Raw genomic sequence first — 13,127 nt, forward strand, 5'->3', positions numbered from 1 at the left:
TCACCCTATACATCTGCACTGCACTTTAGTTGTGAGAGCACATGCTGCCAGAAATGCCTGTAAATATCTGTATGTAATCTTGCATATAAAAGCCCTATCTTCAGTGAAAGTAACCTGTCATGAAAATGGAGTAATATATCAAACAGGTGAACAAATTTGTGATTTGTGAAGTTTAACATCTCAAAGGGACACTAGAGCTATGAGGTCTATTAAGTTACATCCTCCTATTGCATTAATTTTTTGTAATAATGTCCATTGTGCACCACTTCATGCAGTTATGCCGCATATACCAATTCCTCTCACCAAAAACTTATCAATCCACATTAATATAGCCTTGTGTGCTCAATCCTTCATTGTTTTATTCTGCATGTCTATTTTATTAAATAGAATGAGAGATTTTGGTGGAAATGGGGAGCAGTCGAAGGCCCAACTGCAGCCCTGCCAGCACATTTGGGTGGCTCTGAAAAGAGCCGTTATCTTCGAAGCCCAAGCTCCAATGTGAGGCTGTAAGAAATGATGATCTACAAGTTGCTGTCCTTGGCACCAATAACTGTGGTCTGCATCTGAATATGAGGCTGCAAGTCCGATTCTCAGCAGCATTTCGATGAAGGCAAAAGACACGGAGGCATACCATGCTGTTCCCTCTTGATAGAGGTACATATTTTTTCATGCTGAAATAGCCATCTGACCCGTCGCAGTGACTTAATGGTTAGGGCGCTTGGCTGCTGAACCCAAGGAAGTGAGTTTTATCTTGCGGCCTTTTTTCAATGGACGCAAAAAGCAAGGAGCCCATGTAGTGTGTGATGTCAGTGCATATCAAAGAACCCCAAAGTGGAAGAGCTTCCCAGACAACTCCTGCATGGTACCCGCCGGGATGGCGCAGTGGTTACGGCGCTTGACTACTGTTCCCAAGGATGCAGGATCGAATCTCGGTATCGGCGGCCGCTTTTCGATGGAGCCGAAAAGCAAGGCGTCCGTGTGCTGTGCGATGTCAGTGCACGTTAAAGAACCCAAGGTGGTCGAAATTTCCGGAGTTCTCCACTGTGGCGTCTCTCATAGCCTGAGTCGTTTTGGGACGTTAAACCCACAAACCAAAACAAACTTCCTCTATGGTGGTTCTCATAGCCTAAGTTGCTTTTGGGCATGAAAGCAAACCAACAGCAATAAGAGATTTCACTGCAAGTGGAGAAGAGGAAAAATAATGTGCCCTCGCTTGTATTTAAGCTTCAAGCATTGAACTTGGTTCCTGATATACGAGAGAGGCCACATCTTAGCCTCTTGACTGAGAGCGCTGTAACGCCTTATGTGTAGCCGAGAGCTCTCAATTGGTGTTTTGAAGAAATCTCTGCCATTTGGCAAGATGCCAGCCTTGACATTATCTTCATGCACTTCAACAATGAGAACAGCACAGTTGTCTATTAAGAAGCAGTCGCCCACTTTCACATGTCGGTCAACTCTTGTACAAGTCTGTGTGCACTCCCTTGCTTCTGACATTCTGCGGCTGAGCTGTGCCAGTGGCTTGTTCGTAGTTCTCAGCTTCTTCTTAACCTTTCCTAAGTAACTTTCGAAAGGAAAAGCACTGAAATCATCCACAGGCCCATGCTGAAGACACTGCTCTGCCAAGTGCACCAAACTGTGTACGTTGTACACCAGCTGCTTCATCCCATATAGTACACCGAACTGCTGAACAAAATACCTCAGCAAGTCCCGGGCAAAGCTGTTCAGAACTACATGGTATTCAGGTGCAGCCAGTATTCGCAAAGCCACATGTAACTGTAGGAAGTGTTCATACTTTTCTTTGGGCAGGAGAGATTTCAGAACAACAGGTCCTAGGTAGAGCAGAAATGTTCTGAATTCAGTTGCTTTCCAACGATCCAACTCCTCTGTTCCTCTGGGTTTTCGCTGGAAGAAACTTGGAAAGGCTTTAGCTGTTTCTCGCAACCTGTTGTTGAGTTCACTTCGCTCATCTCTGCTCAGTCGGGCAGCGTGCCCTTGCGATACCCAATTTCTTAACAGCCGCCGCATTACACCCAGACAGACAAGGTGCATGTATTCCGTAGGAAAGCATGCCACCATATCAATATCCAACTTGGTGAAAGGGGAAACACCAGTGTGGTGCCGCTTATCTTCTTGTGCACGAAATGATACATCACTTCGCTGCGGTGCATGAAGGTCAGGAAATGTCAGCCTGTTTTCCACATAGCGACCCTTTTGGCTGCATCTTTCACAAGCATGGTAGCCTCCGTGTCCTATAATTGCCTTTACAAAGCTCCTTGCTGGGGCATCGCAGATCACAGCTGTCAGTGTCACAGTGGCACTAGTCCCTTTCACAAGTAAACCGCTGCTGCTCAGACTGTAGACTTTGTCTAGGAATGGAGCGAGAAAGTTCTTGAAGTTCGTTATGCGGCAAAGTATAGGCCACAAACCAGTCTGGCTGCTTTTATACAACGGCAGGCCATCTATGTTAGCATGCAGCCTGATGTTCTCGGGCACAGGTCCTTGCCCAATCGCTTGCTGGATGCCTTTGGCAAGGCCGAAATGAGCAAATGTGTCATTCTGCTCCAGCTGTGATCTCCTTTGCGTCCGCAGCACGGTCCTTGCATCTTTTGGGAGCTCCGGAATCCCGTGACGACGGCAAAAGTCGAGCATATCATTAAGCAAAGCATGTGTGATGTTGTGCTTGTTAGCTATGACAGCTAACTCCTCAGTCGCCGAGAGACTATGAAGAAAATTTTCATCAGGCTGACCCACATTCTCAGCCGCTGGACTGCTAGATGTCTCATCACTTGACTCTTCCGAGCTTGTGGCATGATCATTTCTTGAATGTTCTGCAGCATATGAATCATCCATAGAAAGGTCTGAGTTTGAAGCCTCATCACTTCGCCTGCTGGCTGTGCTCAATGTGCTGCTCCCTGATGCATTATCACACTCGCGCACAAATGGTGCTGGTGGATCTGCAGGTGGCCCGCTTCTACTGGTGCAAGCGTCGTCGGCGCAGACTCCGATTCTCCGACGCGTGGTTGCTTCGGACGGTGGCAGGGTGCGAACGTCGAGTAACGGTGCTTCACTCTGCGATTGTTTTCTGTCCCCGCGTTCTAAGCGTGACGACGCAGAATCGACCGGCCGCCCCGGAATACCGAGCTCTTGCAAGATCTCCCGGTATTCTTTCTCGACGATGCGGTACTTACGCCTTTTTGCGCTCATGACGAAACGCAACGCTCAGCGGTGAGAGACGAGGACCGAAACAGGTGCACAAAAAGACAACAGATGGATACGGGCCGCACCTCTACGCCACAAAAACACAGCGATGACAAGCGAGCGCGCGCTCGGAACCACGTTGGAAGAAAGAGGTGCTCCGAAGGCGCCGTGCGGAGCCGAAGCAGCCACTTAGTGTGGGCGCCAGTGCACTGAACTATGGTCACCATAACTGTACTGTTCCGCACGGAGCGGCCGCCAAGGGCAGTGCCGGTGCTGAGGGTCGCTCATTTTGCTGGCGCTTCTAACTGGGCGAACCTGCCACAGGCGCTTCATTTCGACGCGTATGATGTTCGCTTGCATGAAACTACTACTTTCGCATTCCACTCAACAATTAGACCCCTAATTCTCGAAACAACTGTCTCCTTCGCGCTTGGCTAGATTTCAATGTATACTTTAACAGCTAGAGCAACTGCTTATGTAACGGTACTGAGCTGAGAACATATAGAAGTTGCGGTTTGGCGCTGCTTTCACGCGTATATCGTGTTACGGCACATGTTAAATGGTGTAATAATTGATTTCAGAGTTTTCGTTTGTGAAAAGCAGCATCCATCTATACCAGGATACTTCTAAAACACCACGTAAGATACAAAAAAAAGTATAAGCGATGAAGCGCAGGAAAACGACTGCGCATGTGATTGGTGTAAGCTTGGGATGCATATCAACTATCGGCAAGCACGTATGAGTATACATATACGCCGTAGGTATAAGCTGTCTACGAAACATCTGATGCCGATACAAAAAGTACAAGAAAGACTGTTGGCGGCGCACTATAACGGGATGGCACTTTAATTGCATAGCACTGTATGCGCTTCCGATGCCCCGCGCGCGCCAGGCGTCTTCTGCTCGAGCACAGACGTTTCCCATACGGGAATAGCAAATACAGTTTATTTGCGCAGAAGGCAGTGTGAAAATTTATACCAGCTCAGAATTAGGTGTTTACATAACGAAAAGAAGCATATATCATGTTAGAGGTGCCTGAATGCTAACTGAGGTTACAAAATTTCAGCGCGCCTGCCGCTGCTCCGTCCACTGACTCTGGCGGCCTCTTCCGAGCACACCAGCCGAGCTTTTTCGCGGCCCAGGCTTCGAAGCACTACTCTCTTACACTATGCAAAGAACCTCCTCGATCCGGACGCATGGAGAGAGAGAGAGAGAGAAAGAAAAAGAAATACCCGGATGCAAGTTGTCACGAAGAAGCGCCAACACTGTGCAGAAGAAGAAAAAAAAAAAAGGCTTGCAAACAGTAAACAGTTGTCACGAAAGAAAGCCAACATTGTGCAGAAAAAAGTAAAATGATTTACCGTTACGAGCGGTACGTAAATTAGATATAGCCACAGCAATTTTACCCATGAGCATAAATAATGCATATTTCCTTTATAACATCCATTCGTTTACAACTTCATCTACTTCAGCACTACGGCATTAGGTAAACACGCGTGTTTGCTTTCGTAACTTGCAAAAAAAAAAAAAAAACACGATGTGTAGCTCTTTAAAAAAAAATTGAAGTGCAGTAAGAACATAAAAACAAATCATGGTGCCATTGTCAGCACTCAGCTTCAAAGAGCTGTCCTCCACTGCTTTACGCACTATCCCTGTAGGCATCCCTGGGCATCCCTTTAGCGCGCAAACCCGTTATCCCATTATTCCCCCGGTCATTTCGTGGTTCGTCTCCGTCGGCTACAAAGCGCTTGCTTTGTTTTAGGCTGAACTTTGGCATGGCGACTCGTCTGGGTGACCCACAGGAGCACGAAGGAACTTTTTACGTAAGTATGCATGTTGATCTTCATCCCCTTGCATATTAGTGGTCAATTAACAGCTAATTACTCGTGAACTTAATGCCACGAGTAACAATGAGCCCGACTCGCAAGTAGCCCTTATCTGTCCGTAGACATCATTGGTTGTATTTTGATTAACGCGTCTCTGTGCATCGCTTCTGAGAGGTTTCGTTTATATCGGGTGTATGCATGGATATTATAACAAGCCTATAATTTTTGGCGCTAAACGAATGTTATGCTACTACTGCTCGTCATGGTTGCGATGACAGGCAAGTGCGAAGTAGTCGACAGCTTTTCATCGCAATTTTCGCGTTTGTAACGCTAATCGCTATTTAATATATGCGCTGTCATAGAAACCAGCCTACATGTCTTGTGCTTGAATGACGAATGTTTCCATGGCAGTGCTTTGTTTCGTTGCGAGTCCTTGTATGTTGAGACAAATGTGAGCAGAACAGATGAGCGAACACAATTCTTTTTCAGCGCTGCCAGAAGCAATGCAAAACCTGCCAGTTATCTGCTCCAGAAGGAGTTTATTTATTTATCTATTTATTTATTCGTTAATTTATTTATACTGGTGCCTGCAGCACCTCAAGGGCATTACTGCTGAAGTGGGGAGGGGGGGGGGTGACAACTGGAAGAAAACATGTATTCAATAAACATGAAAAAAAAAACTTAACAGCACAGTACAGTTGCTAAAAGCAAGAAAGTAACTTTTTGTCCCCTCCCACTTAACTGAGTTTTCTATCGCAAACCACGGTAAAAATTTTCCCACTCGTTTCCTGCTGGCATCCTACTGGTTCCCAGTAGTATTAGAACCACCAGCAGCTACTAGTAACAGTAGCTGATGGAATGTGTAGCAGCTGGGTTTCTGTCGTGAGCTGCAGAAAGTCAGACTTTGGTGCAGTTTTCATGGGGTCCTTTTGGCCTAGGAATCATGGTGCAGCAGCTACCTTGGGCCATACAACCAAAACAATGATGACGGCAGAGGTTTTATTTCATGAATCATGCTTTATTATTACTTATGCCTACATAAGCTCTGCAGTTCGCTTGGCCACCCCTTAGTTTGAAATTGTGGTACTACCGCAGGTGTGCTCCAGCTCCAAATCAGATGGCGCCATGAAGTTAGCTGCACAGAAAAGGACTTGTTCCGAAAAACATGCTAGCAACACCATGCTACTGTTATTTACATTTTGAAAGCAGCCACTCATGAACCACACATGTGGTGAGAATCCACACGGGATCAGGTCAAGTGTAGTACAGTCTAATGAACGCTCACTCGTTATGAACGAGGGTCGGGGTACCGTCAAAATATGCATTAGGGCTACGAAACTGTCTCAGATTAAATGAACAACCGTGACCATACCACTTTGTTACAATAAAAAGAAAGGGGAAGCCTGGTGACCCGCCACACCACTGCAGTTGAAAGACGCACGCTTGCTGCGAATGCGGAGAACAACGAGCACATCCCAGGTATTGGCGCATCTAGTGTCCACCTACCATAGGACAGGTTACAAGGTCTCTCGGTGCACGTGTACCCTGGATGGGTAAAGAACCTAATGTAAAAGCAAATGAGTGGCAATCACGTAAAAGGACCAGTCAAAACCACCATCTCCGATTTGAGTTATGAATAATAGTCGAGGTATGCGGTGCTCGCCCACCAAGACCGGCGTGTGTGTCATTGACAGAGTCGAATCTCGAGCTTCTGCACTGCTGCCACGTGGAGGCGGCACACAAGAAAACAGATATGTAGTATGTCCTGTGCACACATGCACTGTAGTAGCTTGGGCACTGCTATCTTGTGGAGAATCGAAGAGTTGGGGGGCAAACTACGAAATAGCATAAGCGCCTCATTAGCTATCGCTATTCCGCGTTCATCAAGCAGCTGGTCCGCAGACTGTTTCGGGCAGGAGCATATGATCACGCTGCAAAGCTTAGAAGGCAGCTTGATAGTGTCCGATTTGAATAAACAGATGTCCAAAAACGACTCTTGGAAAAAAACAAATGCCACTTTTGTAAAGTTTGCATTCTTTTGGCTGAAATAAGGGGAGTCCACTTCACATGAACTTTGGATACAACGAACAACATCCGTGCAATTGTTATAAGTGGGCTTGACTGTATAATCACATAGCCTTTAATGAAAATTTTTCATGAATGGTGCTCCACCAGAACTTGAGAAAGGGTGAAGGTGGGTCACACATTGTGTGCGCTAGTGCATATTGAACCTAAACCCACACATACCAACTGTGTTCACTCAACACTGAGAACACCATTTCTAGGAGCAGTGTAAGTACATGGCCTTAGCATGAGGCCGTAAGTGCTGGTGCTACCAGTGAGGTTACAGGTATACACACCGTTAGCCAGACCTGGCTGCTCAGTGCTGAATGCTTTTGTCTTGTATGGAATGCCACACAAGGCACACCTATACGCTGCAGTAGCTATAGTAGTATCAACACATCCAAAAACGAATTATCATTGAAAGCTAGCCTACTTGGGCTTCGATTGGCATTACTGTAAACAGTGCAGTCAATAACCAAGTGATGAAGTGGGCACTTGTGTGACACTGCAGCAAGTGTCGCAAGGATTATATTACCTAATTGCTTCTGAGAACAGCCCACATAGTATCGCAGTGTATGCAACAGATCGAGCATCCAAATGCTGCTACACAGTGTATGCCATTAAAATTATTGTGGTACATCACCAGTACTCTGCAAGCAAGTCTGTAATAACCTTTCTGTACATTGGATTCAGGTGGCATCACAGACACCATGACCAAGTCCAAGACATAGCTTCCACAGTGCATGTCGAAACAGGCACCAATAAGCAGATTAGGGAAACATTCAGCTTTCCACCAAGCTTCTAGTTTCAAACGCAGTGCCTGATGCAATGTCCGTGCTGCCAATCTAAACAATAGATAACAAAGAAGCCAACAGACACAAAGGGAGGCATAGGAGAATGGTAAAAAAAAAATCCCTTATGCTTTCCTTTGTTGTCTGTCATAACGAAGCCCCTCCCTACATTACTTTGCAAATCTGAAACATGTCACACAATAGTACACATTTCATTGAAGGTTATCACACCCGGAAGAGTTGCTTGTGATTAGCATCTAAAATTTTCATAAAAATCAATTTTCAAAAAAACAACTTGTAACAATTTTTGATGTGAGAGTGCAGTTTAAGGTAGCAACACAACGAAAACAACAATGCTCTCATCATAACAAATTGCCATATGCAGAACAGCAACAGCAAAGCACTGAAGAAAAAAAGATTTTCTGGATTGTTTTAGATGTGCTACAATGACATATTAACATAGAAGTATTCACAAAATCCCTTTGTCTGTGCTTTGCTCCGTTCTCGTCCTTGCCGCTCTGAGCGCAGTACACCTTTTTGTACCAAGGTAAGCGGTGAAAATAAATATATCGACTATAGCATTAATATCAGTACTGCGCGTTCTGCCTCCCGCGAAACTGCCGGCGAAAGTAACTTTCCCCTGAGCATGCTGAGCTTTTTTCTCGCAAAGCTGCACTGCGATGTAGCTCCTCGAACTATAACCATAACCAGTAAAGGCAAGCATAACTTAGTTTTGAAAACGAACATCGTACTCTACTGCTACTGCGGCGTAGCGCATTAGCTCGGCCGGAGCTCCTGCTTTTTTTTTTTTCTTTCTTGCCCGTTTATATATCTCCAGGCTTGCTTCGTAGTTTAAACGTAACTATTATAGTACCGCTTCACGGGCAGCACTAACAATCAGAGGCTTTTAAGGTCACGTTTTATTATTATTATTTTTTTTTACTTGCGTACAAAAATACGGCCCATTTGGAATTACGGGGTCATACCACCTCACTTCGGTAGTTCACTCCGTTTTCATCAGTAGTGGCCATCACTGCCGGACATGCTTGCGTTACTGTTGGTCTTCCCCAGTGTCATAAATTAGTCCTCGCAAATCTGCCAGGTAGCAACAATCCAATCGGACATGTGCTTTTACGGGTCACAGATAAGTCAAATATACTTAGGCAGAACTACGGGCCAACAAAAGTGATCACCTCACTAGGTAGTTCACTCGATTTTGATCAGCGGCGGTCATCATTGCCGGGCTTACGTGCCTGAGAACCGCTGTGCCCGTTTGCGTTGCTGTTTTCCATTCATTTAAATGAGTCTTAGCAAAACCGCCGGACCTGAGCCCTAACGCGTTACACAAGTCGTGAAGACCCACAACACGAGAAAGAAATAAGCTTTTACTCACAATTGCAGCGCGGTGCTAGGCCTTGTAGAAGAGTCGTTTTACATTTCTGCATCTTGCCAGATTGTCATATCGCTCAAATTTACGTAGAAATGCTCTAAAATAATTCATACCAAACATGTTAAAAGCGCAAAATACTCGCGGCGCATCGCGCTCGTAAACACGCATTGGTACACAGGCACGAACATCTGTCGCCAAATTCGGCACTCCCTCAAGATATTACACTGCGTAGACTTCAGGACAGCCACTTTTGGCTTGTGGAGGCTCAAGTGGCTCAAGCCTATGGCTCAAGCCGTAGGACGTGGTCATAGGTGCTAGAAACCTGCAATTGTCAAACTGTAATGCAAGAAATACGTGACATAATAAAAATTATTTACATTATTTAAAAAATAACTTCTTGTACATAATTGTATTCGCTGCACTTAGAGAGTTAATGCCGATTTGTCATAAGACGCGTGCGTCGTCTGCTGCGCTAGCAGACAGCAGAAGTAAACAGTAACGTGCACTATGCTATAATAAAGGAAATGTTTCTTCTAAATGATAAAACTTCTTGTGTCCCTGACGCTTGGAATACCTCACAGCGATATTCCACTATGTGGCTACTGCTCGAGAGAGAAAAAAAACAAAAACAAAACAGACATATGCTTAGCTTGTTTGGAAAATTGCCTGTTCTTCGATCGTCTACCGTTGTATTTCAGCCCACTATAATTCTTATAATGTAACCTAGACTTACCAGAACCATGTTTTAAATATTCGTACATAGTTTCCGTTCTTTTTTTTTTCTTTTTTTAGTGAAATGCATAAAAATGCGGTAAGTGTATGCAACAAGCTTTTGTATGGGACTGCATAAACTCAAATGCACGCTTTTGTACACCTTCAAGCCAACTGAAGATCGCCGGGGGTCGTCTGCTGGTTTCAGCAGACACCAGTACAAACCAGTAGCTCCCAGCCAGCACAAAACGAGCAGGAAATTTTCACCTGATTTTCATGGTTAGGATACATGTGACATGAAATACTGGGTGAAAATCTCAAGCAATGTGTTTCCTGTCTCTCTTGCTCGTTTGGCCTTTTCTTGCATTTTGCTTTTTTTTTCATCCCCGTGCTCCTGGTAAAGTGCACTCAGTGCAATATTCAAGTTCTATGCTATGATGCTGGCTGTGATATGTGCATTTCGTTCGCATGACGACAGGCAGAAAGATTGCTTAAATAAATCCCAGATTGCAAGCACTTGTGACACACGTAACTGTCAACTTGCTTTTGATGAAAGTTCAGGAGTGTGGTGCGGCACAGAACGAGGTGGATGTGAGAGTAGCGACGTCAGTTGTAGAGGGGCACTATAGTTTATGGCTAGCCTAACAGGAGTACTTAGAGAATATCACAATAATTCTCTTGGCTGTAGGGCTTAGACACTGGGCTGCAAAAAGTTTTTTACACTTCTCTATTAATATTTTGTCCTGTTTTCTCCACGCAGCATGTCGAAACCATTCGCATTGGTGAAGTTCCCAGATGAGGAGGACAGTTTGGCAGCTGTGCCGGTGGGCTGGCTTGATGGCGACAGCCATTGCTTCTGGCCTATGGCCAGCCCAACGGCAGTGATTCGCCTGGCAAAGAGCCAGGCTGATAGAAATGCCAGCGGGCACCAATGGACACGGTGCCCAGTGACAGTGGTTGCCTCTTGTCGTAAGTATAGTCACATTGTAGACTATGTAAAGATGATGATGATCTGGCTAGCAATCGTAAAGAGCTCTTTAAGAAATTCTTTGAGCCTTCAACTCTATGTGACTAAATTACGACTAAGAAGTTGTAATTTAGCAGCCACTTAGCCAGTTATCAAAAAACAAAGAGGAATGAACTGTTATCTGTAAGCCGATCGAAGGCGACTTTTGAAACATACTAGTGCCTTATTCTTGAAGTCCTACAGTTTTCAGCGAAACTGCTGGAGTCAACATGCAAAATAATTACAGTTATGACAGAAAAGTTTAATGCGGTTCAGTTTTTTTTTCTTCCAGTTTTAAGTAAGCGTGCTGCAGCAGCTAAGCGTCAGGCACTTTGCTGCTGGGACGAGTCCCTGTGTTACGTGCATGCAGTGAAATGGAGCAGTGCAGAATGTGCTTGTGCAATATAGTATCAGTGCTTGTTAAACTATCCCACTTGATGTAAATTAGTGTTCTTTCACAATGTTGTCCTTCTGTGCAAGCATTGACCTCGATGCCCCTTTTACACTGCCAATGCCAATGAAGCTGATCAGCAGATGGTTGCTTGATCTGTCATAGGCTGATCTAAAACCACTTCGTTGAGGCAATGGCCTAAGTAGTTGCACTTGTCTGTGCCTTAACCATTTAAGAAAATGAAATAAACAGCACTTCAATGTTCAAACTTTAACGTTTATGAGCAGTGAGCTATGCCAGAAATTTCAGTCAACATGGCCAGTTCTACAACAGGTAAACCTAGCAAAACATTGAGTTGGCCATGCTAGTTGGCACAGCTATACCAACTAGCTGTATACCAACCTATGGTCATGATACAACAGCGTAAGAAAAGAAAGAGGGATCAGAGAAAGGAAAACACGGGACAAGCGCTGAGTTAAAATTAAGGGTTTTCTTTACCAATGATTTGGTATATAAAGAAACACTCAAAGGTGTGAAAGTGTTGATGCAGATAAACCATATAACACAACACTAAAGCCCACTCAGATATGTATGCGACCCCCAAGCATTCTCAAGAAAGTCAATCTCCCTGTCACATAGAAAACTTTTTTTGCCTACGCAGTTATCTTGGTCCAATATAGAAATCCTCAACCAGTTCCTGTGTTGTCTAATCATCATGGGTGTAGTGCAGGTGTAGTACAAATTTCATTCATTTCATATTAATTCTTTGCAGGCTCTTACAAGAGCGCCGAAAAAAAGATGCGCAAATATGAATTCACATCTGCTGTGGAGACGTCGGCAGTTTCTGGTAATTATAATTCCTGGAGTTATAATTAACAAAAAATTATTTGCATGCTGAAGATGATATTAATGTGCAATTCTTTCTTTAGGAAACGAGGGCCATGAAGATTGGCCCGTGGAAGTGGAGCTGCCATCACCTCGTATGTTATGAATTGTCATCGACATTTAATCTATAAGCTTGATTTTAGATCAGATTGTGAATATATGGCAGTAGGTGCTTGCAAGAGCTGCAAAAAAAAAACTGTAGCTCATTGCACTGTCAGAGAAATAGAACACATTTACCGTATATTCTCATGTCAGTATACAGATGTCAGTAACCATTTCTTGGCAAACTGCCAGTTGCCCGCAGTTCTAGGGTAATTTTAGTTTACTCAAGAGGTAAAGATGCAGTGTTGAAATTTCTAGTAGACTGCTTGAAATTGGAATGATTAAATTTCTTGAGTTAGGCAAGCATGGCCAGATGTACACGTGTCACATGCTCATTAAGTATTGAGTGATTTTGGCTCCTTGAATAAGGAAAAAAATAGTAATATCTTGTTAATTTGGCCTTCAAGGGATCAAGAAAAATTTTCGAATTATTGAATGATACTATATACTGCCAAAAACCTCCTGCATCACAGTAGTTTTATGTGATGAATGCCAGAAATATGGTTGTCTGTACTTGAGAGGTAAAAACTTATTAACATTGATCATTTTCCATGGCTACATCAAGTACTTTGCTTTGTGCACAATGTCAGGAGTGTTGAAGAATTGCTATAATATGATGCCTGCATAGCCCTTTTCACAGTGCAGTACAGTAGCAGTAATGCCTCTTCACAAATGGCACTGCTGTGTTTCAAAAATGCTTGCACGGACCATGGCTCTTGATGGCAGCGGCAGAATGTTGTGAATTTAACAAAAGTGAAACAGT

General features: G+C 44.3%; 1 protein-coding gene across 1 annotated transcript; it reads right to left on the reverse strand.

The window, feature by feature from the left end:
• Positions 1–1,051: 1,051 nt before the first annotated feature.
• Positions 1,052–3,204, reverse strand: LOC146177229 (uncharacterized). Its single transcript, XM_084581497.1, has one exon. The coding sequence runs from the start codon at positions 3,202–3,204 to the stop codon at positions 1,174–1,176; it is 2,031 nt and encodes a 676-aa protein (XP_084437623.1). The 3' UTR covers positions 1,052–1,173.
• Positions 3,205–13,127: the final 9,923 nt, after the last annotated feature.

This window comes from Amblyomma maculatum, chromosome 10 (assembly GCF_055883805.1).
Source record: "Amblyomma maculatum isolate TAMU_Amacu chromosome 10, ASM5588380v1, whole genome shotgun sequence".
Lineage (NCBI taxonomy): Eukaryota > Metazoa > Arthropoda > Arachnida > Ixodida > Ixodidae > Amblyomma > Amblyomma maculatum.